The 25,539-nt window shown below is 45.0% G+C and overlaps 1 protein-coding gene across 4 annotated transcripts in view; it reads left to right on the forward strand.

The window, feature by feature from the left end:
* Window positions 1-412: 412 nt before the first annotated feature.
* Window positions 413-25,539, forward strand: part of LOC139373176 (neuronal membrane glycoprotein M6-b-like) — a 30,776-nt gene continuing 5,649 nt past the window's right edge. The window contains exon 1 of one of the 4 annotated variants that reach the window (XM_071113346.1): window positions 413-499. In XM_071113346.1, the coding sequence (XP_070969447.1) occupies window positions 496-499 (4 nt within the window). In that variant the 5' untranslated portion in view covers window positions 413-495. Of the gene's footprint in view, window positions 500-9,150; window positions 9,299-25,539 lie in introns of those variants that run through there. The other 3 variants (XM_071113345.1, XM_071113344.1, XM_071113343.1) reach the window with 3 other exon arrangements.

The following is a 25,539-nucleotide window of genomic DNA, read 5'->3' on the forward strand; positions in this document are numbered from 1 at the left end:
CAATTTGACAAAAAGAAAGGCACTGTAACAGTATTGACAAAAACAACCCCCCAAAAAAACCATTACTATCCAGGCTGTATCACATCCGGCCGTAATTGGGAGTCCCATAGGGCAGCGCACAATTGGCCGAGGTTTGGCTGGGTAGGCCCTCATTGTAAATAAGAATTTGTTCTTAACTGACTTGCCTAGTTATATAAAGGTTAAATACAAAATTAAAATACTACATCAAGCATGTTATTATATAGATCAAAATATATTGAATGCAATGTTGTTGCAGACATTAGTACACTTTTCTATTGACTGAAAAGGGCCCAAGGCCCAGCAGCGACGTCACTCACCCTTCCCCCGTCCCTGCGGTATGGGGTGCATTGATTTCGGGGAGAGCGTTCGCGCACTGGTGCTCCAGCGCGCGCCCTGCACGAAACAGTTCCCCACTTGCATAACTTTTTGTCACATCGCATCGGCCAAGCACTGAAATTCTACGAAAGTAACAAAATGGGTAGGTGCAATTATTAATACCCAAATACTTTCCTTTTCTTCAACTGGAAAACTTGAGTATACATGTCTTTTTTTTGTTTTTAATGTCATAACAATGGTTTTCAGCAAGATAGAGTGCTCTATTTAGTGGGCACATAGACGTAGTTTACACGCACGATCAATTGACAAGATTAAGGCGATGTTAAGTGATTTTCTTTATGGTGGCAGGTATAAATTCTATCATCTGAACTGCGCTCTCATAGTTCCTTTGCCTAATCTAGTCTACTGTCTAATGCATGAGTGCTGAGCATTTTCTGTGATTTGGCTGACTTTACGTAACAACAAAAAATGATAATCCAATAAACTAATAGGTCTAAATAATGTAGTAGGCTACAGATAGTAAATCGTTTTTTTTTGTATTCTGTTTTATATTATGTTAGCTTTTTCTGTCTACGCTAATAAATTAAGGGAATGCGGTAACAGTGTGTCCTGGCCCCTGTTGTAGCCCAAATGGATGGGAAAGAATCCAAGTGTTCTGTCCCAGCTGTGGCCTTGGAATAATTAATTTTACTCTGGACATTCTCCGCCGACCCGGCACTGTGTATCCATGGAGTCTGATGGCAGACTACGCTCTGCCCCAACAGAGACTGGGAATATTCTCGTAGTGAAATTGTTTCTGCTTGCAGTGTGAGCAAAGAGTTTGATTTATGACACTGACTGACTACCCACGAGGACCTCACTTAGTTGTCAGCCAACCTCTCCAATAAGAGCCATCTCGCTCCTCTTTCTTTGCTCTCCTTTCTCTTTGCTCTCCTCTCTCTTTGCTCACCTCTCTCTTTGCTCTCCTCTGGTTGGTTAGGAAACGGTGGTTGGTTAGGAAACGGTTGCTTTACTGCTTCATGAAGCGCTTCACAGACAGAGATGGCTCCAATTGGCTCCTTCATCCCCCAGTCTCTCCCCAGAAACTATTCCACGGGTTGTTACTGTAAATGAGAATGTGTTCTCAGTCAACTTACCTGGTAAAATAATTGTTAAATAAAATAAATGGCCATTTGTTTATTGTGAGTTGAACAGCGAAGAGCCTCTTCAACACACACTTGATGAACATGTGCACACACACACACACACACACTTGGTAAACTAACGTAGGATATTTGGGTAAATGGAGAACCGGAGCGGAGGTCTTACTCCTCTCTTTTTCCTCTCTTACCCCACTTCTCACTGTAAAGAAATCTCCATGACCGCCATTGGCTGTCTGGCTAATGTAGCCAATCCCGTGGTAGGAGCCATTTCTGAGACTTTCATGCAACCATTGGTTTCTCTGGTCTCTGAGATGGGAAGATGGATGGATGGATTGTTGAGATAACTTGTTGCCATAGCGACAGCTTTGTATGCTGGAAGCTTAAAAGCACCGTCTCAATCCTGCCACGTGTGATCTGGGGACACTCATGTGCGCGTACATACATACACACACACACACACACACACACACACATACATGCACACACATACAGGCCGAGCATGCCTATTTGTAGCCGTGTCAATCTTTCTTTGCATCTACAAGGGAACCATAACGATGACGATGATGATACTAACCTCCTGCAAAATGACTTATTTTTGGCCTCTGAGTGATCACTGTAAAGGATTCCGTTGGAGCGACAGGCTAGGCGCAGGTGCGACATTATCCTGGGTGGTGGGGGGCGGGTTGTTTTGAAGCAAAGGCCCTGGTCATGTGACCCTGGCTTCCTGGGGGATATATGAAATGTTGGGGGTGGGGGGGGGGGGGGGGGTGATGTGACATCATGTTGCGCTGCCTGCAGTATCTGGGCCAGAGGGCCAGAGGGATTACGGGGCTAGTCAGATAAAACAGTGGGGGGGTGGAGTAGGAGGGCTGGGTTTAGCATGTCAGCAAAGACGGCGGTGAGATATTGGGAGACCCCAGACTGCCGCCTCGATTTCCATCCTCAGCTCCTTGGCTTTTGAGCTCTCTGACCAGAAGATGTTGCACAAGATAGACGGGAAAGCAAAATGCATTAATGATCTGTTTTTATCAAACAGTGGTTGCTTCTCGAGAGGAGAGTTGTGACCTGTCCCCTGTGTTATTCAGACACTTTTATCCCAATGTGTCTCCATTCCTGGGATCTCAGTGTTTTGTCCTGGAGTCTCTTGAACCCTCAAACTCCCCTCCCTTCCCTATGTAACTCCCCCCTCCCTTCCCTATGTAACTCCCCCCGCCCTTCCCTATGTAACTCCCGTCCCTTCCCTATGTAACTCCCGTCCCTTCCCTATGTAACTCCCCTCCCTTCCCTATGTAACTCCCCTCCCTTCCCTATGTAACTCCCCCCTCCCTTCCCTATGTAACTCCCCCCTCCCTTCCCTATGTAACTCCCCCCTCCCTTCCCTATGTAACTCCCCTCCCTTCCATATGTAACTCCCCCCTCCCTTCCCTATGTAACTCCCCCCTCCCTTCCCTATGTAACTCCCCCCTCCCTTCCCTATGTAACTCTCCCCTCCCTTCCCTATGTAACTCCCCCCTCCCTTCCCTATGTAACTCCCCCCTCCCTTCCCTATGTAACTCTCCCCTCCCTATGTAACTCCCTTCCCTATGTAACTCTCCCCTCCCTTCCCTATGTAACTCCCCTCCCTTCCCTATGTAACTCCCCCCTCCCTTCCCTATGTAACTCTCCCTTCCCTATGTAACTCCCCCCTCCCTTCCCTATGTAACTCCCCTCCCTTCCCTATGTAACTCCCCTCCCTTCCCTATGTAACTCCCCTCCCTTTCCTATTTAACTCCCCTCCCTTCCCTATGTAACTCCCCTCCCTTCCCTATGTAACTCTCCCCTCCCTATGTAACTCCCTTCCCTATGTAACTCTCCCCTCCCTTCCCTATGTAACTCCCCTCCCTTCCCTATGTAACTCCCCCCTCCCTTCCCTATGTAACTCCCCTCCCTATGTAACTCCCCCCTCCCTTCCCTATGTAACTCCCCCCTCCCTTCCCTATGTAACTCTCCCCTCCCTTCCCTATGTAACTCCCCCCTCCCTTCCCTATGTAACTCTCCCCTCCATTCCCTATGTAACTCCCCCCTCCCTTCCCTATGTAACTCCCCTCCCTTCCCTATGTAACTCCCCTCCCTTCCCTATGTAACTCCCCTCCCTTTCCTATTTAACTCCCCTCCCTTTCCTATTTAACTCCCCTCCCTTCCCTATGTAACTCCCCTCCCTTCCCTATGTAACTCCCCCCTCCCTTCCTCCCCCCTCCCTTCCCTATGTAACTCCCCTCCCTTCCCTATGTAACTCCCCCCTCCCTTCCCTATGTAACTCCCCTCCCTTCCCTATGTAACTCCCCCCTCCCTTCCCTATGTAACTCTCCCCTCCCTTCCCTATGTAACTCCCCCCTCCCTTCCCTATGTAACTCTCCCCTCCCTTCCCTATGTAACTCTCCCCTCCATTCCCTATGTAACTCCCCCCTCCCTTCCCTATGTAACTCCCCTCTCTATGTAACTCCCTTCCCTATGTAACTCCCCCCTCCCTTCCCTATGTAACTCCCCCCTCCCTTCCCTATGTAACTCTCCCCTCCCTTCCCTATGTAACTCCCCCCTCCCTTCCCTATGTAACTCCCCCCTCCCTTCCCTATGTAACTCCCCCCTCCCTTCCCTATGTAACTCTCCCCTCCCTATGTAACTCCCTTCCCTATGTAACTCCACTCCCTTCCCTATGTAACTCCCCTCCCTTCCCTATGTAACTCCCCCCTCCCTTCCCTATGTAACTCCCCTCCCTTCCCTATGTAACTCCCTTCCCTATGTAACTCCCCTCCCTTCCCTATGTAACTCCACTCCCTTCCCTATGTAACTCCCCTCCCTTCCCTATGTAACTGCCCCCTCCCTTCCCTATGTAATTCCCCCCTCCCTTCCCTATGTAACTCCCCCCTCCCTTCCCTATGTAACTCCCCCCTCCCTTCCCTATGTAACTCCCCCCTCCCTTCCCTATGTAACTCCCCCCTCCCTTCCCTATGTAACTCCCCTCCCCTCCCTATGTAACTCCCCTACGTATGTAACTCCCCTCACATCCCTATATGTCTAGGGATGGATGCTGGCTCAGGAAATTGTTGGCCCACACAGTATAGTTCAGCCAGAGTTAAGGTGAGGAAACTAGAGTTGCGGGTGTTTTCATTTAGGCAGCGTCTGAGAGCCAAGTCAGACGCGACCATCAGAGTTTGCATGGATGTACATGTGTGAGAGTGGATCTGTATGTGGGTGTTTGCTCTAGTAAAACTGTGGGGAGTGAGTATGAGCAGGCAAGGTTGTCGGCAGGATTGGGAAAGGTGCCGCCAGAACCTACAACTCCGTTGATGTTTGTGTGTTTGGTTACTAAGGATTAACTCTTTACAGCATCCACGTTCAGAGTCCCTGATGAGAGGGAGCTAGGCGTCTCCTTAGCGACCACCAGCGTAGGGGCGGGGCGAGAGCGCGCAGAGAATGGCCTGGCAGGAAAGTGGGTCATCCTGCCAGATTACGTCCCGTGTGGCCGGCTCTGTCCGCTCTGCCCCGTCTAACCAGGGGAGCAGAATAGGAGTCGCTGCTGTTTCACAGCCCTCCATGTCCCCCTAGTTCCAGCTGTGGTTGACTTAATCAGAACATCCACTGGTTTTCTCCCAGCCAACGTTTCCCTTTTACAGGGAGCAAAGGCAATTAAAATGGCCAGGATTAGACTAAAGCGTCAGCAGGAGGCTCCTAATGCCCACTCCCAGATTGTGTGTGTGTGTGTGTGTGTGTGTGTGTGTGTGTGTGTGTGTGTGTGTGTGTGTGTGTGTGTGTGTGTGTGTGTGTGTGTGTGTGTGTGTGTGTGTATTAATTTGGTTTCTGGTGTTTGTGATCAGTTGATGAAACTGCATCCCCACCCGATAAGCAGTAGACACACACCATCACTGGACGGGTTGCTGCTATCCCAGGTTAGTAGGACACTAGACTCCGACGACGGTTCAGAGAGGGTTCAGGGGTCAGACAAGGGCCGCCCATTGGAGGAAACACGGTAGGCTGCAGTAGGGTGACCTAATGGGGGTCATGAGAATCATGGGAACTTGTCCAATAACATGGGCGTGTCTGAAATTGCACCCTATTCCCTATATACAGTAGCTCACTACTTTTAGAGTACCATTAATGAGGGAATAGGGTGCCATTTGGGATGATGCAGGTGCATGCAGAATGCCTCTAGGGGTGGTGTGCTTGTTGTTCTTGGTGCATTGAGAAAATCCTGTTGTTTTCTCTAATGGATGGAGAGCCCCGCAAGCGGTGGAGGGGAGGCAGGTCTTCGGGGGCTTTAAATAGCTCTTGAGAGGGAGGGAGACCGAGAGAGCTTGAGGCGTAAACAAAAACATGACTGTTTGTTCTAAAGCCTCTGTCTGGGTGGCCATCCACTAGCTCTGGGGAGATCGTCTACAGACCATGTCATAAGTTGAACTGCTGATGGCCTAGACCAGGGCTGCCCAAACCTCTTCCTGGAGATCCACTGTCCTGTTGGTTTTCAGTCCAACCCTAATTTAGCGTATCCGATTCAGCTAGTTAAGGTCTTGTTGAGCAGCTACTTAGTAGAATCAGGTGTGATAAATTAGGGTTGGACTGAAAACCCACAGGACGGTAGATCTCCAGGAAGAGGGTTGGGCAGCTCTGGCCTAGACAGAACATCCACCCACAGGGTTGACTATATATAGACTCTCTTTACAGCCATCCATATTAGGCTCAGGATTTCAAAGATTTGCAATTTATTGACTTCGGCTGTCGGAGAGAACACGGAGGACGTGTCCTAGGAACCGATAGCATAGTTAGTTTCATAGATTTCAATCAGCTTATGGCTGTCGTCATGTTGACATGTCACCATAGCAACAGCAATTAACATCCCCTCGGCCTAACATAATCTCTCTGATGTTGAGTCGATATTTGAATTAAACATGTTGACTTGTGAAAGATCGGACCGATCCAGTTTGCCAAGTCAGATATACATAAATATCCTTTAACGAATTGGTTAAGTTTTGCAAACCGATTTCCAAAATGGAGGTGCTTTGGGAGTGGGACAGAATTGGAGGACATAACTGCAGTGTTGTTTCCAGGGACATCAAAGGGAGGCCAGACTGTTCCTTTCTCCCCATTAACTCTACATCGGAGGGCATAATGGAGCCGTAATGGCCTCATTACTGGGAGAGAGACGACCCATTGTGGCTCTAGTTTCTCTCTATTCCACAGTAATGAGGAAGGAGAGGGGTCCCGGTCCCGCTCCTGAATTCATATTCATAGTTTTTTAAATTATTATTATTTTGTGGTCATAAGAAAGTAAGTAGTCATTTCCTCTGAGGAATTAAAGGCAGTGTTCCATTGTTGAGTTATTTTTAAAGGGTAGCCATGTGGCTGACATCTTTGGTTCAGTGCAGTTTTTGGACTTTAATAGAGAGAGGAATTCTGGGACATAGAATGAGCCAGCAAAGACTAGTGATCAGGGTGGCCTTGACCAGAGTGTGTCAGAGGGCCACACTAAAACGAGAGAGAGTTAGTTCTTGGCCTGTCTAGACCGCATTTGTTAGTCCTTAGTGGGTAATTCACAGCCAGTATACAGGATGCAGTCATATGGATTCAGAGGATGAATATACAGGGATATTAAATCCCCCCCATTCCCCAATGTCCCTCCCAACCACGGACTAACCATAGAAATCTAATAACTAGAACAGCTGTTTTTGGTATGACACTATGGTCAAGGATTCTATGATTGGGGCTGATAGCCACTCTACTTGACCAAAGCCCAATGTCTGATTCTGCAGGAGATTTCCAGAGAGGATATACAGTATTGGCTTGACTTGTTATATCTCCTAAATTGGAACAGATTGGATCCGAACCTCAGTGTGTGTAGTGTGTGTGTGTGTGTAGTATATGTGTGTGTGTATTATGTGTGTGTGTGTGTGTGTGTGTGTGTGTGTGTGTGTGTGTGTGTGTGTGTGTGTGTGTGTATTATATGTGTGCGGAAGGAGAGAGTGCCAGGGCCCACTGCATCTCATCTTCTGGACAAGTGCTTAATCTGTGACCCAGCATAAGGGATTATTGGATGTGGGGGAAATGGACCTTGAGGTTCACCCAGGAGGTTTGCGGTTTGCTCCCCCTCTATGACGATTGGATAGTGTGTGTGGGAGGTGGGGGTGGAGGATGTGTGTGTGTGTGTGTGTGTGTGTGTGTGTGTGACGATATTCAACCTTCAGGAGCCTAGCTGTAGGGTTAAACTGCACTGCCCAGTGCTCAGCTCAGAGAGCCAGCCTGAGCCTCCATATGAAGATCTTTCCACCATCAGAGTCGGACTCCTGATGCCATTCTGTAAAACACCTGTGTGTGCTCTGAAAGCCCCTTTCCTGGACAGTTGTGTGGCTCTGCTACAACAGACAGAGCACTAGGCTTTGTCCAGCTAGACACCAAGCATTTGAGCTGCATTAGGCCACGTGCATCAGAATTAATACCTTATTTAAGAGGATTCGGGGCAGATGGCGTCCCTTTGTTTGAGGATGTGTGTATTATTAGAAAACGAGCTGAACAATAGTACACAGCAAATTAATTCAAATTAATTATGAATATGTTTTTTCTCTGTAATTCTTTGTCCAGCATGAAATATCAAATATTTTGTTAGGATGGGAAAGTCTGTAACCCCCCCCCCCCCCCAACCCCCCCAAACTGTAGGCCTATACTACAGATCAAATAAAGCCTAGACTATTCTGCATTATTTTCTCTCTCTCTGTATCTCCTCTTCTCCCTCTCTCCTCTTCTCTCTCTCTCTCTCTCTCATACTCCCTGTAGATCACCCACTCTCTCTCTTTCTAGCCCTCTAGTCACCAGATGGAGAGTGGGCGGTGTGTTTTTGTGTGGTAGCTGCTGTGCGTTAGTGCAAGTGCATATGTGAGCGTTGACGTGTGTGTATTTTTGTGTGTCAGTGCTGTGAGTTTGCACACTGGTGCATGTGTGTGCTAACAGATACAGCCTGCGGTGCAGTAACCTATAACCCTGGAGGGGTGACCACCTCACTATCTGTATCTCTCTCTCCTTTTCTCTCTCTTTCTCTTGCTTGTTTTCTTTCTCTCGCCTGTGTCATATAGCTGTACACCCTTAGAAACAAAAGTGCTATATAGAACCTTAAAGGGTTCTTCTTCTGTCCGGAGAACCCTTTGAAGAACCCTTTTTGGTTCCTGGACCCCAAAATGTTTCTACCTGGAACCAAAGAGGGTTCTACCTGGAATAACCCCCCAAAAATGGTTTACCCTATGGGGACAGCTGAAGAACCCTGTTGGAACCCTTTTTTCCAGAAGTGTAGGGATGCTATGTGCCTGGAGGCAGGGATGGGTCACGTGATATACTATCAAATAGAATGGGCGCTCAAAAAATCTGCCATGATCGACGTTTTCATCGCCAAATTGGGATTGCAAGTGACATACGGCTAAAGCGTTAGCTGGCATCGTTTAGGGAGCACTAATCTGTGCAAAATCGGACAAGACCTTTGAATCTTGTAGCCTAGTGTATACAGAGGAGCTAAGCTTGCAAGTGAGAGAGCGAGGGTGAGAGAGAGAGAGGGTGAGGGAGAGAGAGAGGGTGAGGGAGAGAGAGGGTGAGGGAGAGAGAGAGAGAGAGAGAGAGGGAGGGAGGGAGGGAGAGAGAGAGAGAGAGAGAGAGAGAGAGCAAAGTCAGAATTCAAAAGCCAGGGAGAAAAAGTATTCAAAGGAAAACGTTCCAAATGGATGGGACGAAGCCAGTCATGGAGTCTACCACAGAGGAAACCCAAGAGGAGAGGGAAGAAAGCAAAGGTACGGAATGGTCGTTGTTGTGATACGGAGCGTTTTTGCGCGTTTCAACCGTACTGTTAGACTACTGCGCGATTTCACCTACTTGCGATTGCTTCGCTTCACGTGACACAAAAGCGCTGTTTTCTCCTGCACGGTGGCTTGCTCTGGCATGTGTTTTGTTATGAGCCTTTTGCAAATGACAAAGAATATTAAATGACATTATTTTGTGTGTGTGTGTCGCATCAACGTTGATTTCTATTTGGACATGTTTTGCTTGACCAAGACAGAGGGCTGAAGGCGCGCACTCGGTTTTATGGAGCAGAGTTAATGCCAATGTGCCTTGCTTTGCTGCAGCCATGTAGAATCACCATTACCCTGTTTTTCAATCATGTGAAAATGATAAATGACTCGTGTGGCACATCAAAGGCGGGGTTGTCTCCATTGTATTGTCTCCTTTTGTATATATATATTTTTTGTCTCAGGTGCGCGTAATGGTGTGGGCTAATGGTCAGGTGCATGGACCACTGCTGCCGAGATTGGATCTCATCATTGCGAAATAGCCGTTTCACAAAGGGATTTTGCCATAGACGTGGTCGTCAATGTGACTGTCATTGTTGTCTTTGGTTTATGGAATAGATAAATTAGGATGTGGTTCTTTTGTTCGAGTATAAGAGGATGCAGCGCAGGGCGCCCGTATGTTGGCGAGCGTTGATTAAAAAAATTACATAAAAAAAACATCTATCTAGGAATAAGGGATCAGCGACACATAAACTGGGGTCCCTTTCCACTTGACACATACCGAGCTCGGTCCTCTCATTTCACATGATAACTCTCGTAAAAACGGCAGCTTTCGACCACCATTGGTCATGGAATGACAAATTATAAATAGTAGGCTATGCGCAAGGCACAATATTGTTTCCGCTATATGTTGGGTTGTCGTTACCTTTGTCCAGCTACAAAGCAGGGGGTGGGGCCGACTCAATTTGCCCAATGTATAGGAATGTGTATAGGGACTACATTTGTTTGTGATATAGGTTACTGGGGCAAAATAACACCCTTGCCCAGTCATTACCTCTCGTCAATCAGATAACAGGCAACATTGTCCATCACCTCAATTAGGCTACACTATTTTACAATCACTATTTCAATCAATCATTTTGATACAGACTATCCCTTGGCGCTACAGCCTACTAAATCTAATAGCAGCTGGTTCTATTACCTCCCTGTGGCTGAGGTCAGGAGTTGAATGCACAAATCTGATCCTAAATCAGTTCTTAGAGGCCAGTGCTATGTAGCAGCTAAAACGGTGTCCTCAGGGCTGCTTCTTTACCCTTCCACCCCATCCATCCATCCTCCTGTTTCTAGCCATATAACCCTACACTCTTAAAAAAAAGGGTTTCAAACGGGTTCTTAGGCTGTCCACATAGGAGAACCCTTTTTGGTTCCAGGTAAAACCCCTTTTGGTTCCAGTTAGAACCATTTTGGGTTCCTTGCAGAACCCTCCGTGGAAAGGGTTCTACACGGAACCCAAAATGCACTTATTTGGAACCAATTAACCAAAAGGGTTATACTTGGAACCAACAAGGGTTCTTCAAAGGGTTCTCTTATGGGGACAGCCGAATAACACCTATGTTGTAGATAGCACCTTTCTTTTCCCAAACAGTGTACAACATACACCAAGGCTCTCCCCATCCCCCATCCATTCAATGCGTTGTTCAGATGTGGTTACATTTGAATATGTTTTACATGGCGATTTACATTTAGTAGGCATACATGCTACATGTCATAAGGCTTGCCATAGCCAACAAATAGCCTACGTTGACCTAATAACTAACACTATAACATCAATGTTTGGGAGTAGTGAACTATACATGTAGATTTTGCAGCAGCTTGGTGGTAGTCAAATCTTGACAGTGTTTTCAGTAGTTAATTGCTGTTTTGCCATGTATATAGAAGTGTAGCTAACTACAGGAGCTGCACACTACTGTTTTTGCAAGAAAAAAAGAAAATGGGTGAAGTAGGCTATTAACATCCTTCCTTTTTCAGCATCAGACATGCCTAATTCTCACCTAAAACACAGTTTTTGTGTTTAATAGGCCAAATCACACAGGATGTTAACATCCGACTCCACAGTGGTCTGTTCTGGCAACTTCTAGTCTATGACATTTCAGATTTAGATATTATAATTGATCAAAAAAGTAGTTTGGCGGTAGTGAACTACAATTTCAAAGTAACTTTAGTTAAGTCAACTATACTTTTATCTTACCGGTAGCTTTAGTGTCGTTTAACTTCCGTGTGAAGTAACTGGTAGCTTGGTAAACCATATTTTAAGAGTAGCTTCCCCAATACTGTAAAACATCTCCTTAGGAAGTTCTCCTGTGGTGAATCATCTTACATGACACTTGCAGAACTAACCTTCTACAGGATATGTAGCTCATCTCTACGAAATGAATGTCACCTGATATCCTATGGATTGGTTAGGGGTATGGCTGTGGATGGCATTCACAGTGAGGGAAGGGGCTGTGTGGCTGGCAATGTCTTCACGATCTACAGCTGGAGTATATTCTACAACTGTGGACGTTGCACCATAATCCTCAGCATCCCTAAGATAGGAAGAGATTTAGAGTGAGTAGGGCAAGCAGTTGAAGCTCTGCCATGTCAAGTAAGAAGCTTGTGTGTTGTAAGTGCCTCGCCTCCATTGGGGATCCAACAACATCAGTTGCACAGTAACAGCTGTAGATTCGGGCAACCAGGCGGCCTCGAGGGATCGAACCAAAGCATTCTCGCAGGCCTAACACCTCAGTTGACGCATCCGTCAAAATTCATAATGTAATCTGACCAAAGATGTGACCTGACATCAAAGTCCCTTACAATGTAGCCTATAAAACATCTCTGCTGACATCTGCCACGCCCGCCTTTCAGGCCGAAGACAAACTCAACCGCTCACATTGGCTGTGATTTCGAACACCCAGTTGGCATCCCTCCCTGTATTTCTGCCAAACCCCTTGAGGAGGCTAGGTGGGGTTTCAGTTGGGCTATATTGTACTCCAATATAGTAGAGGCTGTGAGAGCGAGAGAGTTTAAATTATTATAGGCTATATCCCTACTATTTGGACCTGTGGTGCCTCAGTACAGGGACTGGTCTCTGACCCTATTGTATGAAACAGGATAGTTATTCTCTCTCCTCTTTCTCTCTCCTTTGGCCTTTCCTATTCCCTCCTCTTCCGCTCACTCTCTGTCACCATTTTCCGCTCGGTCAGTTCACCTACGTCTCCCCCTCCCTTTCTCTCCTTCTCTTTCTCTCGATGATGTCAGACTGACTTAGCCAGGCATAAACCTCCTATTCTCCCTGTATCACACAGGAAAGGAGGGAGGGGGCAGGGGTAGTATGTTCTCCCTTACGTAACTCTCCGCTGCGTTGCCGTCCACATCTTCAGATCACAACCGTGAGGGATTACATCATCACCACCACGGCGATGGGGCGTAACAGTGGAGCGCTGATGGGTTCCGTTTTAATATATGAGTCGTAGAACATTTCCTCACTTACCGTTCAAGCTTAACGCAGGCAGAACACTCGCAGCGCTATGCTCCCTTGTGCTAAACCCTCTACTGTACTGAACCTCTGTGTAAAGATTCTCAATGCAATGTATCCAACTGCAGCATAAGTGGATGTAGGTGGTGTGTGTGAAATTCCCTGGTTACATTGAGTGCTGTTACATGCACATAATAATGCAATAATGCAATTATTGTGGAATGTCAGATTAATAAAATAGTTTGATTTAAAACGTTTGCATGCTTTGGAAGAAGAACAATTTCCCTAATAATCCTGTTTACATGGACACATGAAACCTGATGGCACTCGGATAAATGCAGAATATCGGCAATCAAAAGGAACATTCTAGCACAACGACCATGTTATTTTTGGAAAGCATATTTTGATTGGGACATATAACGTTTGTATGTGAAAATTACACAGATCGAAAATATAAATGCAACATGTAAAGTTTTGGTCTCGTGTTTCATGAGCTGGAATAAAAGATCCCAGAAATTCACACACACAGTCGTTCCGTTCTCAGAAGGTTCAGGAAAGGTCCAGCTGAGGCCCTGTGTATCTAAAGGTCCCTCCCCTTCAGGAGACCTGTTGTTTGATAGACGTGGGGGGAGGTGGAGGTGGGAGTGAGAAGGGGCGAAGGAGGAGTGAGCAGGTTTCCTAGTTCTTTGTGTGTTGGCTTGGTATCTCTCTCATATCATGGCTGTAATAGGCAGGTCTCTCATTACAAAAAGGTGCTATCTAGAAGGGTTCTACCTGGAACCAAAAAGGGTTCCCCTATGGGGACAGCCAAAGAACCCGTTCAGAACCATTTTTTCTGAGTGTACAGTGACGCCTTCACTTGGCAGGATTTTCATGCTGCTGGCTACATGGCGATTCTCTCTCTCCCCCCATCTTCCCCTTTCTTTTTCTCTGTTCATTTATTTGACCCAGTCTCTCCTAATGTCTCACTCTGTCGCCCTCTCTTTCATATCCCATCGCTCTTTCAGTCAGTCTGCTACATCCCTCTCTCACCCATTCACTGTCATCTCTTTCTCATCTCCACTATCTTAATTAACCTCCAAGGCCTTGAACAATTTCTCTCTTGCTCTCTCTGACACACACACACACACGCTGTCAGCCTCCACCTGGGGAGTGTGTGTGTGTGCATTCATGCATGCATGCATAAGATGTATTTTAGTGGGAGTATCCACATGCAGCTCCTTAGGCTGTGTGAATTAAATTATGTATGTTTTAGTCCTTTTGTACGTGTCTGTGTGCACATTAGTGTGTTTATGCTGTGTGTTAATTTTGTCTACAGTATGCTCTGTATGTGGGTATACGAATAGCACTGAGTGACAGGTTGGAGCAGCATGCATTGTTCCAACGCAATGCCAGCCGTGCCAACCTCCTGCCAGTCTCTTTGGCCCTCTTCCATCGCCTACTAATGCCCAATCTGCTCGCTCCACTCACATCCCATAAATCTCAGTGTGCCCGATTTAACTCTCGTCATCGTTAACGATGACATCAATACGTCCAGGATCATAAAGAGAGACAGCCAATGTGATTCTGCCCAGTGACTACAAAGAGAGTGAAATGGAGCAAAAGACAAAAGAGGACTATGGTGTATTAATGGAAACATTGAATGGAAATCTATTCTATGGAAATGGGCTTCATGAGACTGTGTGTTATTCCCTAATTGTTTGTAAAACCATTCTCTCATGACTTTGGTTCACTTGTATCTGTATTCGCAATGTAACATCATGTTGAAATAACCACCACTAAGAAAGGACAGGGGGCTCTCTGGCCAATCTCTGCTGTGGAGTCCATCTTTGATTCCATTGGCATCTGTAAGAAATGGACTGGACTTTACATTGGGCCAGTGTCCATCCTTACCAGTGAGGTATGAAAACCTCCCTCCACTGACTGACCTGAAGAAGACATTGGTGGAAATGTAAATGCTTAATTTGACCATGTGAATGGCCATAATCACATGACAGGGGCAATGGAAAGGGCATTAGCTAAGTCTGTTACATAAGCCCTTTGCCACCCCGATTCAGACTGTACCAGACCCTTTGGCTGGAGACTCAGACTTAAATTTTGGTGAATTAATGCGACACCGCTGCAAACAATGCATGGAGCCGTACTTTCATGTAATGTCTCAGAGCAGAGGACCGTAATCTTTACCTTGAGGATTGAGGGACAAGGGTAGACCACACTCTTACCCCTCTGGTTTCACCATAGGAATGATACTGTGTGTGTGTGTGTAAAAAATAAATAAAGTTATCTACATTTATTTGTCACGTGCCGAATACAACAAGTTGTAGACAATACCGTGAAATGCTTACTTACGAGCCCTTACCCAACAATGCAGTTAAAAAGTATGAAAATTGATAGAATAAAAGTAATAGATACACAAATATAGCAAAAAACACAATAATAATAAAATAAAATAGCACAATAACGATGCTATGCTACATACAAGGAGTACCGGTACAGAGACAGTGTACTTGGGTACGAGGTAGTTGGTGTTTGATTAAATTAGCAAGAAAGGCATTTCACTGCACTTGTGCACTTGACATTAAAACTTGGAACTTGATTGAGGTAATACAGTATGTACTGGAGGTCGACCGATTAATCGGAATGGCCGATTTTAATTAGGGCCAATATCAAGTTTTCATAACAATTGGTAATCGTCATTTTTGGACACCGATCAGGGCCGATTACATTGCACTCCACGAGGAGACTGTGTGGCAGGCTGACTGCCTGTTATGCGATTGCAGCAAGGAGCCAATGTAAGGTGATAGCTAGCATTAAACGTATCTTATAAAAAACGGTCCATCTTAACATAATCACATGGTTGATGATATTACTAGTTTATCTAGCTTGTCCTGTGTTGCATATAATCGATGCGGTGCCTGTTAATTTATCATTGAATCACAGCCTACTTCGCCAAACAGGTGATTTAACAAGCGCATTCGCGAAAAAAGCGAATGCACCAATGTGTACCTAACCATAATCATCTACACCTTTCTTAAAATCAATACACAAGTATATATTTTTAAACCTGCATATTTAGTTAATATTGCCTGCTAACATGAATTTCTTTAAACTAGGGAAATTGTGCCACTTCTCTTGTGTTCTGTGCAACAGAGTCAGGGTATATGCAGCAGTTTGGGCCACCTGGCTCGTTGCGAACTGTGTGAAGACTATTTCTTCCTAACAAAGATAGCCAACTTCGCCAAACACAGGATGATTTAACAAAAGCGCATTTGCGAAAAAAGCACATTCGTTGCACAAATGTACCTAACCATAAACATCAATGCCTTTCTTAAAATCAATACACAGAAGTATATATTTTTAAACCTGCATATTTAGTTAAAAGAAATTCATGTTAGCAGGCAATATTAAACTAGGGAAATTGTGTCGCTTCTCTTGCGTTTCATTGCATGCAGAGTCGGGGTATATGCAGCAGTTTGGGCCGCCTGGCTCGTTGCAAACTAATTTGCCAGAATTTTATGACATAACATTGAAGGTTGTGCAATGTAACAGCAATATTTAGACTTATGGATGGATGCCACCCGTTAGATAAAATACGGAACGGTTCCGTATTTCACTGAAAGAATAAACGCTCCGTTTTTTTTTCTCTCTAAATGCTAGTTTCTGGATTTGACTATATTAATGACCTAAGGCTCGTATTTCTGTGTGTTATTAGGTCTATGATTTGATAGAGCAGTCTGACTGAGCGGTGGTAGGCAGCAGCGGGCTCGTAAGCATTCATTCAAACAGCACTTTACTGCGTTTGCCAGCAGCTCTTTTACGACTTTTATGACTTCAAGCCCATCAACTCCCGAGATTAGGCTGGCAAAACTAAAGTACCTATTAGAGCATCCAATAGTCAAAGGTATATGAAATACAAATGGTATAGAGAGAAATAGTCCTATAATAACTACAACCTAAAACTTCTTACCTGGGAATATTGAAGACTCATGTTTTTTATTTTTTTTATTTTTGTTAAAAGGAACCACCAGCTTTCATATGTTCTCATGTTCTGAGTAAGGAACTTAAACGTTAGCTTTTTTACATGGCACATATTGCACTTTTACTTTCTTCTCCAACACTTTGTTTTTGCATTATTTAAACCAAATTGAACATGGTTCATTATTTATTTGAGACTAAATAGATTTTATTGATGTATTATATTAAAAGTGTTCATTGTTCATTCAGTATTGTTGTAACTGTCATCATTACAAATATGTATATAAAAATCGGCCTATTAATCGGTATCGGCGTTGAAAAATCATAACCGGTCGACCTCTAGTATGTACATGTAGATTTGTGTGCTCGGCCCTCCATTTCCTGTAGTCCACGATTAGCTCCTTTGTCTTGCTGACGTTGAGGGAAATGTTGTTGTTCTGGCACCACACTGCCAGGCAGGTTTCTGACCTCCTCCGTATACGCTGTGTAATTGTCCTCGGTGATCAGGCCTACCACCCCGTCGTGTCATCAGCAAACTTAATGATGTTGTTGGAGTTGTGTGCGACCCACGCAGTCGTGGGTGAACAAGGGAGTACAGGAGGAGACTCAGCACGCACCCCTGCGGGGCCCCTGTGTTGAGGTTCAGCATTGCGGATGGGCCGCCCGTCAAAGTCCAGTATCCAATTGCAGAGGGAGGTGTTTAATAATAGGGTCCTTATCTTATTGACGAGCTTGGAATGCACTATGGTGTTGAACACTGAGCTGTAGTCAATGAACAGCATTTTCACGTAGGTGTTCCTTTTGGAGTGTGGTTGTCCTATGGTTATTTTGCATACAACCTCCCCACGATGTTTCTGGGAATGGTGCAGGATACCCAGCTAGCACATAATGTTCTGAGAACCATATGTTTCTTAGGTGTGAATTTCAGTATAACGTTTCCTGCAGGTTTCTCAAATTGTTCCAAGAATGCTAAGAAACAATGTTCTTTGTTGGGATTTTAGTACTTTAGCATAATGTTTTCTGCAGGTTTCCTCATGGTTCTATTTAAAGTCATGTTCTCAGAACATTAAGAAAACGTTCCTTTAAAAACTGCAAGAAAACATTAGTAACGTCCAAAAAATATGATTTAAAAAGATGTACATTCTATTCTCAGCGTTAGCAAAACTCTCTATCCTCTGTCTTGTTAAGTATTTTCAGGTGTGTTGGCCGCACCCACTAATTGGCCACATCTGATCTTAATGAGTGCTTGTTTCCTTTGAAACAGGGCCTGTTTGAATAAACTAAAATGAACAGCTTTGAGTTGAAAAAAATAACATGGCATTCTAGCTCCATCCTGGCGGCTCAGTGGACTAATTCCATGGATAGAGAGCAGAAGATCATATGTTCAAATCTCACTGATGCTGTGCCAGAATCAACAATAAATGTTTGAATGATTAATGCCTAAGCAAATGAATTAATAAAACCTTCCACGAAAACGTTCAGGTAACCATAGCAAGTTGTTATCAGAAACTCCCTGCAATGTAAAAATGTATGTTCCCAGGAGAGGCTGAATGTTCTCAGTTTTACCGGTCAGGAAAAGTATGGCTTCGTTCCCAGAATCAATGAGAAACCAAAAACGTACATTCCCACAACTTCCAAGAAACCAAATGTGCTAGCTGGTTATATGCCATTTACATGTGCCTGACTGCATAGAGCTAGTTCTCTGTGTACGGTTGTATATTAATGTGTGCATAAGTGTATGATGGGAGTCCCCTGCACAGCTGGCTAGGTTTATCCCAGATTTCCCATAACAGTACACTGGCTGATGGGGGTGGACAGGCAGGCAGGAAGGGGGACAGGCAGGCAGAGAGACAGGCAGGCAGGGATACAGGCAGGCAGGGAGGCCGACAGCTAAAGAGCGAAGGCTACAGTAAGTGCACAGGGTTAGGGATCACTGCTGGGATAAAGTATTTATCAAATTATAGGAGTGTCGTAGACGAGTGCTGAGGGGGGATTTAAAAGCTGTACACTTAATTACACTTAATTATGCGTGAGCAGGTACGGACGGACCTTGTCGCCTAGCGTCCTTCATATTAATGCCGGACCAGGGTAAGAACTTGGCTATAGGATGCAGACCAGATCAGGGTCAGGTGGGAAAGGTTCTCTGGATATGGCAGAGAAGTTTGATGGAGGTCACTTTTCACATGTGATCCTCTTAACTGTACTGTCCTTTGACATCCGACAGAAATAGCCCGAAACATGCTGTCACGTGTCGTTAGAACCGTTGGATTTCACTATTTATTTGGTCTATATCGTTGTGCTTGGCAGTTGTAGAATAGGGATATAACATACTGCTACATGAGAAACACGGAGTAGCCTAAAATATCAGAACATGCTGAAAGTATTAGTCATCATTGATCAAAATTCAACGAATCTCTAATCATGACATGTGTCGGGTGCCTGTTTTCCACCCCGAACCTGTTCACTTTTTAAACAGATGGGGTTTCTCTTTCATCGACGCCTCATTGAAGGAGCCATTTCTTTCCTGCTGTAGAAAGGACATGTCTCTCTTTGGTGATCCACACAGCTCTGTTGGGAGTCTTCCCACAATGCAATGCAAGAGGAAGTTGTCCTATAATGAATACGGAGCTTCTAAACTGGAATAGCCCCTGAGGCAAGAGAACAGACTGGCGGTGAAATATTCACAAGGCTAGTCTTTATAACCGACTTTATTAGGCTCTAAAACGAGTCAATGTAGAGTTGTGTCACTGTAACATTTCATCATCATGTCTCGTAATATTTAGTAATGTGTCATATTACTAAAGGTGTCATTTACTAAGTGTGTCATAACGTGACTCATAATTTGGAGCAGGAAAATCCCCTTGGAAAAGTATCAAGTACAGTAGCTATTTTAAATAGGTGTCTTTTTTTCAGAGCTTTAGTTTTTTACCCATCAACATATGAACGTTAAAGTGGCTTTTCCTCTGGCTGTGGACGCCCCATTTTCCAAATGGGATAAAAACCAATCACCAATCACCTGACTAATGAATAATGGATGTAGGCGTAGTCACAGAGCCGCAGTTCTCTCTCTGTCGTCGCTCTAACAACAGGTTTTGTGTACTCTCACAGCTGGGCCCAATTCTCCCCTAACCATCCTTACCCCTTCCATGTTTGCAGATCTGAAGGCTCTGGATAGGTGTGTAGTGGTGGAGATATATTGCTTCCATCTTATAGATCTGCATTGACGTGCCAAAGGAAAGGGGTAGAGAGTGAATTGGGACCGGCTGACAAGAGTGTTCAGACCACTTTTGGACCACGCACATTCTCCCCTACCTCGTTCAGAACATGCTCAGGTTGAGGTTCGGAGTCATGTCCCCATCCCTGAGCCCTCTGCTCTGACCCCCGAGGGGGAGTTCATGTCCTTCTGCTGTGTACGCGTGGGAAGGGAAGCGAGGAGCTGTGGAGGGATGTAGTCAGCTAGCTACAGGCTCCGCTCAACTGGGTCGTGGGTAACATGCTGCCATGGCAACCACTATTCACTGGCCCCCGGGCCAAAGAAAGTGCTCTTTGCTTACTTTCACATGTTCTCTCTCTCTCTCTCTCTCTCTCTCTCTCCCATTTGCTTCCTCTTTCTCTCTCTTCATCTTACTTTCTCTCTCTGCCCCATTCGCTTTCTCTCTGATTTTCTGTCTCTCCCCCCTCTCTTACATCACAAAGCAGTAGGCTGAACTTCTTGACAGCAGAACCACTGAGAGGGGTTGTTTGCGAGAGCCTTTGGAGGCCCTTGCTATTCTCTCACTGCTGGCAGAAATATAGACCACAAACGAAAGACAGTTTCCTATTTTGCCATTGTAATTCTCCAACTGAGCCTCGTAGGCTCCCATACTTCACCAAACATTATACTTAAGCAATAAGGCCCGAGGGGGTGTTGTATATGGCCAAGGGCTGTTCTTATGCACAACGCAACACAGAGTGCCTGGATACAACACCCGAGGTTCCTTATTGCTATTATAAACTGGTTACCAACGTAATTACTAGAGTAAAAAAAAATGTTTTGTCATATCCGGCTGTCAGCCAACCAGTTTATAATTGTAAATATACCCATAGTAGGTTTTTCATACTCTTGTCTATTTTTATTTTATTTTATTTTTTTAACCTTTATTTAACTAGGCAAGTCAGTTAAGAACAAATTCTTATTTTCAATGATGGCCTAGGAACAGTGGGTTAACTGCCTGTTCAGGGGCAGAATGACAGATTTGTCTGAATTGGTTGAAGGTTGGTTGTATAAAAGTGTCAGATTCCACCCAAACAACATGGGAATCATTGAAGGTGGAGAACTAAACATAGCCTTGTGTCTGTTCTGAGGTCTCTGTCCATAGCTCTACTGGGCATATAGATATGTAGCCTTGTGTCTGTTCTGAGGTCTCTGTCCATAGCTCTACTGGGCATATAGATACAGTGGGGCAAAAAAGTATTTAGTCAGCCACCAATTGTGCAAGTTCTCCTACTTAAAAAGATGAGAGGCATGTAATTTTCATCATAGGTACGCTTCAACTATGAAAAAATCCAGAAAATCACATTGTAGGATTTTTTATGAATTTATTTGCAAATTATGGTGGAAAATAAGTATTTGCTCACCTACAAACAAGCAAGATTTCTGGCTCTTACAGACCTGTAACTTCTTCTTTAAGAGGCTCCTCTGTCCTCCACTCGTTACCTGTATTAATGGCACCTGTTTGAACTTGTTATCAGTATAAAAGACACCTGTCCACAACCTCAAACAGTCACACTCCAAACTCCACTATGGCCAAGACCAAAGAGCTGTCAAAGGACACCAGAAACAAAATTGTAGACCTGCACCAGGCTGGGAAGACTGAATCTGCAATAGGTAAGCAGCTTGGTTTGAAGAAATCAACTGTGTGAGCAATTATTAGGAAATGGAAGACATACAAGACCACTGATAATCTCCCTCGATCTGGGGCTCCACGCAAGATCTCACCCCGTGCGGTCACCAAAAGAACGGTGAGCAAAAATCCCAGAACCACACGGGGGGACCTAGTGAATAACCTGCAGAGAGCTGGGACCAAAGTAACAAAGCCTACCATCAGTAACACACTACGCCGCCAGGGACTCAAATCCTGCAGTGCCAGACGTGTCCCCCTGCTTAAGCCAGTACATGTCCAGGCCTGTCTGAAGTTTGCTAGAGAGCATTTGGATGATCCAGAAGAAGATTGGGAGAATGTCATATGGTCAGATGAAACCAAAATATAACTTTTTGGTAAAAACTCAACTTGTTGTGTTTAGAGGACAAAGAATGCTGAGTTGCATCCAAAGACCACCATACCTACTGTGAAGCATGGGGGTGGAAACATCATGCTTTGGGGCTGTTTTTCTGCAAAGGGACCAGGACGACTGATCCGTGTAAAGGAAAGAACGAATGGGGCCATGTATCGTGAGATTTTGAGTGAAAACCTCCTTCCATCAGCAAGGGCATTGAAGATGAAATGTGTCTAGGTCTTTCAGCATGACAATGATCCCAATCACACCGCCCGGGCAACGAAGTAGTGGCTTCGTAAGAAGCATTTCAAGGTCCTGGAGTGGCCTAGCCAGTCTCCAGATCTCAACCCCATAGAAAATCTTTGGAGAGAGTTGAAAGTCCGTGTTGCCCAGCAACAGCCCCAAAACATCACTGCTCTAGAGGAGATCTGCATGGAGGAATGGGCCAAAATACCAGCAACAGTGTGTGAAAACCTTGTGAAGACTTACAGAAAACGTTTGACCTCTGTCATTGCCAACAAAGGGTATATAACAAAGTATTGAGATAAACTTTTGTTATTGACCAAATACTTATTTTCCACCATAATTTGCAAATAAATTCATTAAAAAATCCTACAATGTGATTTTCTTTCTTTTTTTCTCATTTTGTCTGTCATAGTTGAAGTGTACCTATGATGAAAATTACAGGCCTCTCTCATCTTTTTAAGTGGGAGAACTTGCACAATTGGTGGCTGACTAAATACTTTTTTGCCCCACTGTATATAGCCTTGTGTCTGTTCTGAGGTCTCTGTCCATAGCTCTATTGGGCATATAGATATATAGCCTTGTGTCTGGTCTGAGGTCTCTGTCCATAGCTCTACTGGGCATATAGATATGTAGCCTTGTGTCTGGTCTGAGGTCTCTGTCCATAGCTCTATTGGGCATATAGATATATAGCCTTGTGTCTGGTCTGAGGTCTCTGTCCATAGCTCTACTGGGCATATAGATATGTAGCCTTGTGTCTGGTCTGAGGTCTCTGTCCATAGCTCTATTGGGGCCCTGTAGTTCTCATATTTCACCCCAGAGAGAACCAGGGCAAAGTGAGAGAGATGGACTCGACCTCGCTCTGTCACCTAAATTCGCCTATAATGAATAGCCCCATCGATTTCCATTCTGGTCCGCCGAGGCCGTCCGCTCATGCCTGTCTGTTTCCCATTAGTGCACTTTAACTGTGATGATAAACGCTCAGCTCAGCTCGCATTGCCACAGGCAGCATAGCCCCGGATGAGGCCCCTCGTTTAAAGCAGGAAGTGGAGTAGTAGTGGAACATTCCATTTGACAAGGGAGCACAAGACTCAGGTGGGCCCGACCTGTTTTTCCAATTTCGACAAACCCCCTTTGAGTTCTGGTCGTTTAGCCAGGTTCTTTTCTCAGATGTTGCATGTTCAGGCCCACAGTTTAAAGCAGAAAGTGGACCATTCCATTTGACGAGGGGGCACAAGACTGAAGGGGGCCCGACCTGTTTGTCCCATTTCGACCAATCCCTTTTGGGCTCTGCCAGGATGGTTGTCTTTTGAGATGGAAGTAAACCATTTCATTTGTCCTTTTGACTAGGGGCACAAGTCAGGGGAACCAGACCGAGTTGTTCCAGATCGACCAACCCATTTGGCGTTCCGTCATTTAGCCTGGTTTTCCTCAGAGATGGGAGGAGTTAGTAGTTAGTGGCCCCTACACAGCCATCCATGCCATGCCTTGGTACTTCATTAACATTAATGGGATAGAGATCCATTATGCAACGCTCGCTCCATCTCCGTACTCTTATGCAACCAACCAACGCCTCATCTTGGAGTCTTAGCTTCTCGCTCAGCAGCAGCTGCCTCTTAGGTTTAACCCCTTGTGTTTTCTGGATAAGCCAACCTTAGTGCTGTCTGGAAGTATTACTATTAGGCCTAGCATGCAGACAAGAGTCTGTCGCACTCTTATCTCAATGCCTGTAGTACTCTTATCTCAATGCCTGTAGCACTCTTATCTCAATGCCTGTAGCACTCTTATCTCAATGCCTGTAGCACTCTTATCTCAATGCCTGTAGCACTCTTATCTCAATGCCTGTAGCAAACTGTTGATATCCAGTGGATGTTGAAGTCCATAGTCCTGTGAATCGTCAGTTGGAAGCAACACTAGTGAGGGCGACTAAATGCTTTGCCTGATATTATGGGATGCCATTGATGTTGGCCTGTGGATGTCATTAACAGTCAACTCTGTCACCCGTCACTATAGAAACGGAATAGCCTATAGGTCCCTTCTTTTCAGTCGGGTTCTGTCCCGACACTCATTTCAGCCTCATCAATTGAGTACGACAAATAAACTATAGCTACATCCTCCTCCAAAATGGAAAATGTATAAAATCACAATGGATTTGTTTATTTGGAGGAATAACTGTGAAAGAAAGAGCCGTAACACTCCTGGAGATATTTGCCGGTCTGTAATTAGTGTGAGAGATGCCAATTGGAGCAGGTTGTCATGGAAACAGTGGCACATGTAAGAGTGCGATATCTTCCCCGATGTAACATCCCACGTTTGCAATGCTATTTATAACGGGCAGTTACATAAGCCTTAGCACTTGTGTTCAATGTAATGTGTTTTTTTCCCCTCATTTTTCTTTCCTTCGTTTTCTCTTTTCCCCTCTAACAACACTGCTGTTGCCTCCTCTGAGGAACCAGCAACCATGGCACTGTCAAACCCGCTCCACTGCCTCCCACAATGGTCCTTCATTACAACCCTGCCCGTAACTCTTTGTGAGCTTATCACAGTGCACTGCCGATGCCACGTCAGATTGAATGGTCTTGAAACAAAACGAATAGAATGGAATCCATGGCGACGCTATAGAGTTTTGATTTTGTGGAGTTTTGTAGCTGCCATTGGCAAAGCAAAATATCAGGGTACCATTGACTCACCATATGACACAATACTATTTAATATAGTATACCCCTCAACTCTCTCATCCTGCCTGTGTTGAACTAGTAGTGTCCATTTAGATGGTATGACTGGGTGCTGTGCACAGAGGACTGGTCAGGGATCTAGTCTAGCAATTCTTGAAGTCAAAGGTCAACACTAGCATCTCGTGGTGCTAGCACTGGTTAGCATTGGTTCTGCATTCGTTCTATGAACATCCAGTAGGAGATCTGACCACTCTGTGTGCTGGGGAGGATTTGAACTAGCTGCAGTTCCACACATCTGGGTCGTATTCATTATGGCACACCGTAGAAAAACGCGTTGCAATGGAAAACGAAAACAAGCTGAAAATGAAAAAAGTTCAGGTAGTCCCTCCCTGTTTGTCTGTTTTCTCCCGTTTGGTGCCTAATGAACACGGCCCAGGTCTGTTTGCCTGTGGCCCAGAAACCACTGCTCTGACAATAAGTAGCAATCATTTATTTAGAATTAGACCGTGCATTATTTATGCCATTGGTTAAAAGGGTTTTCATTTAGAATTAGACGGTGCATTATTCATGCCATTGGTCAA

This window comes from Oncorhynchus clarkii, chromosome 18 (genome assembly GCF_045791955.1).
Source record: "Oncorhynchus clarkii lewisi isolate Uvic-CL-2024 chromosome 18, UVic_Ocla_1.0, whole genome shotgun sequence".
Lineage (NCBI taxonomy): Eukaryota > Metazoa > Chordata > Actinopteri > Salmoniformes > Salmonidae > Oncorhynchus > Oncorhynchus clarkii.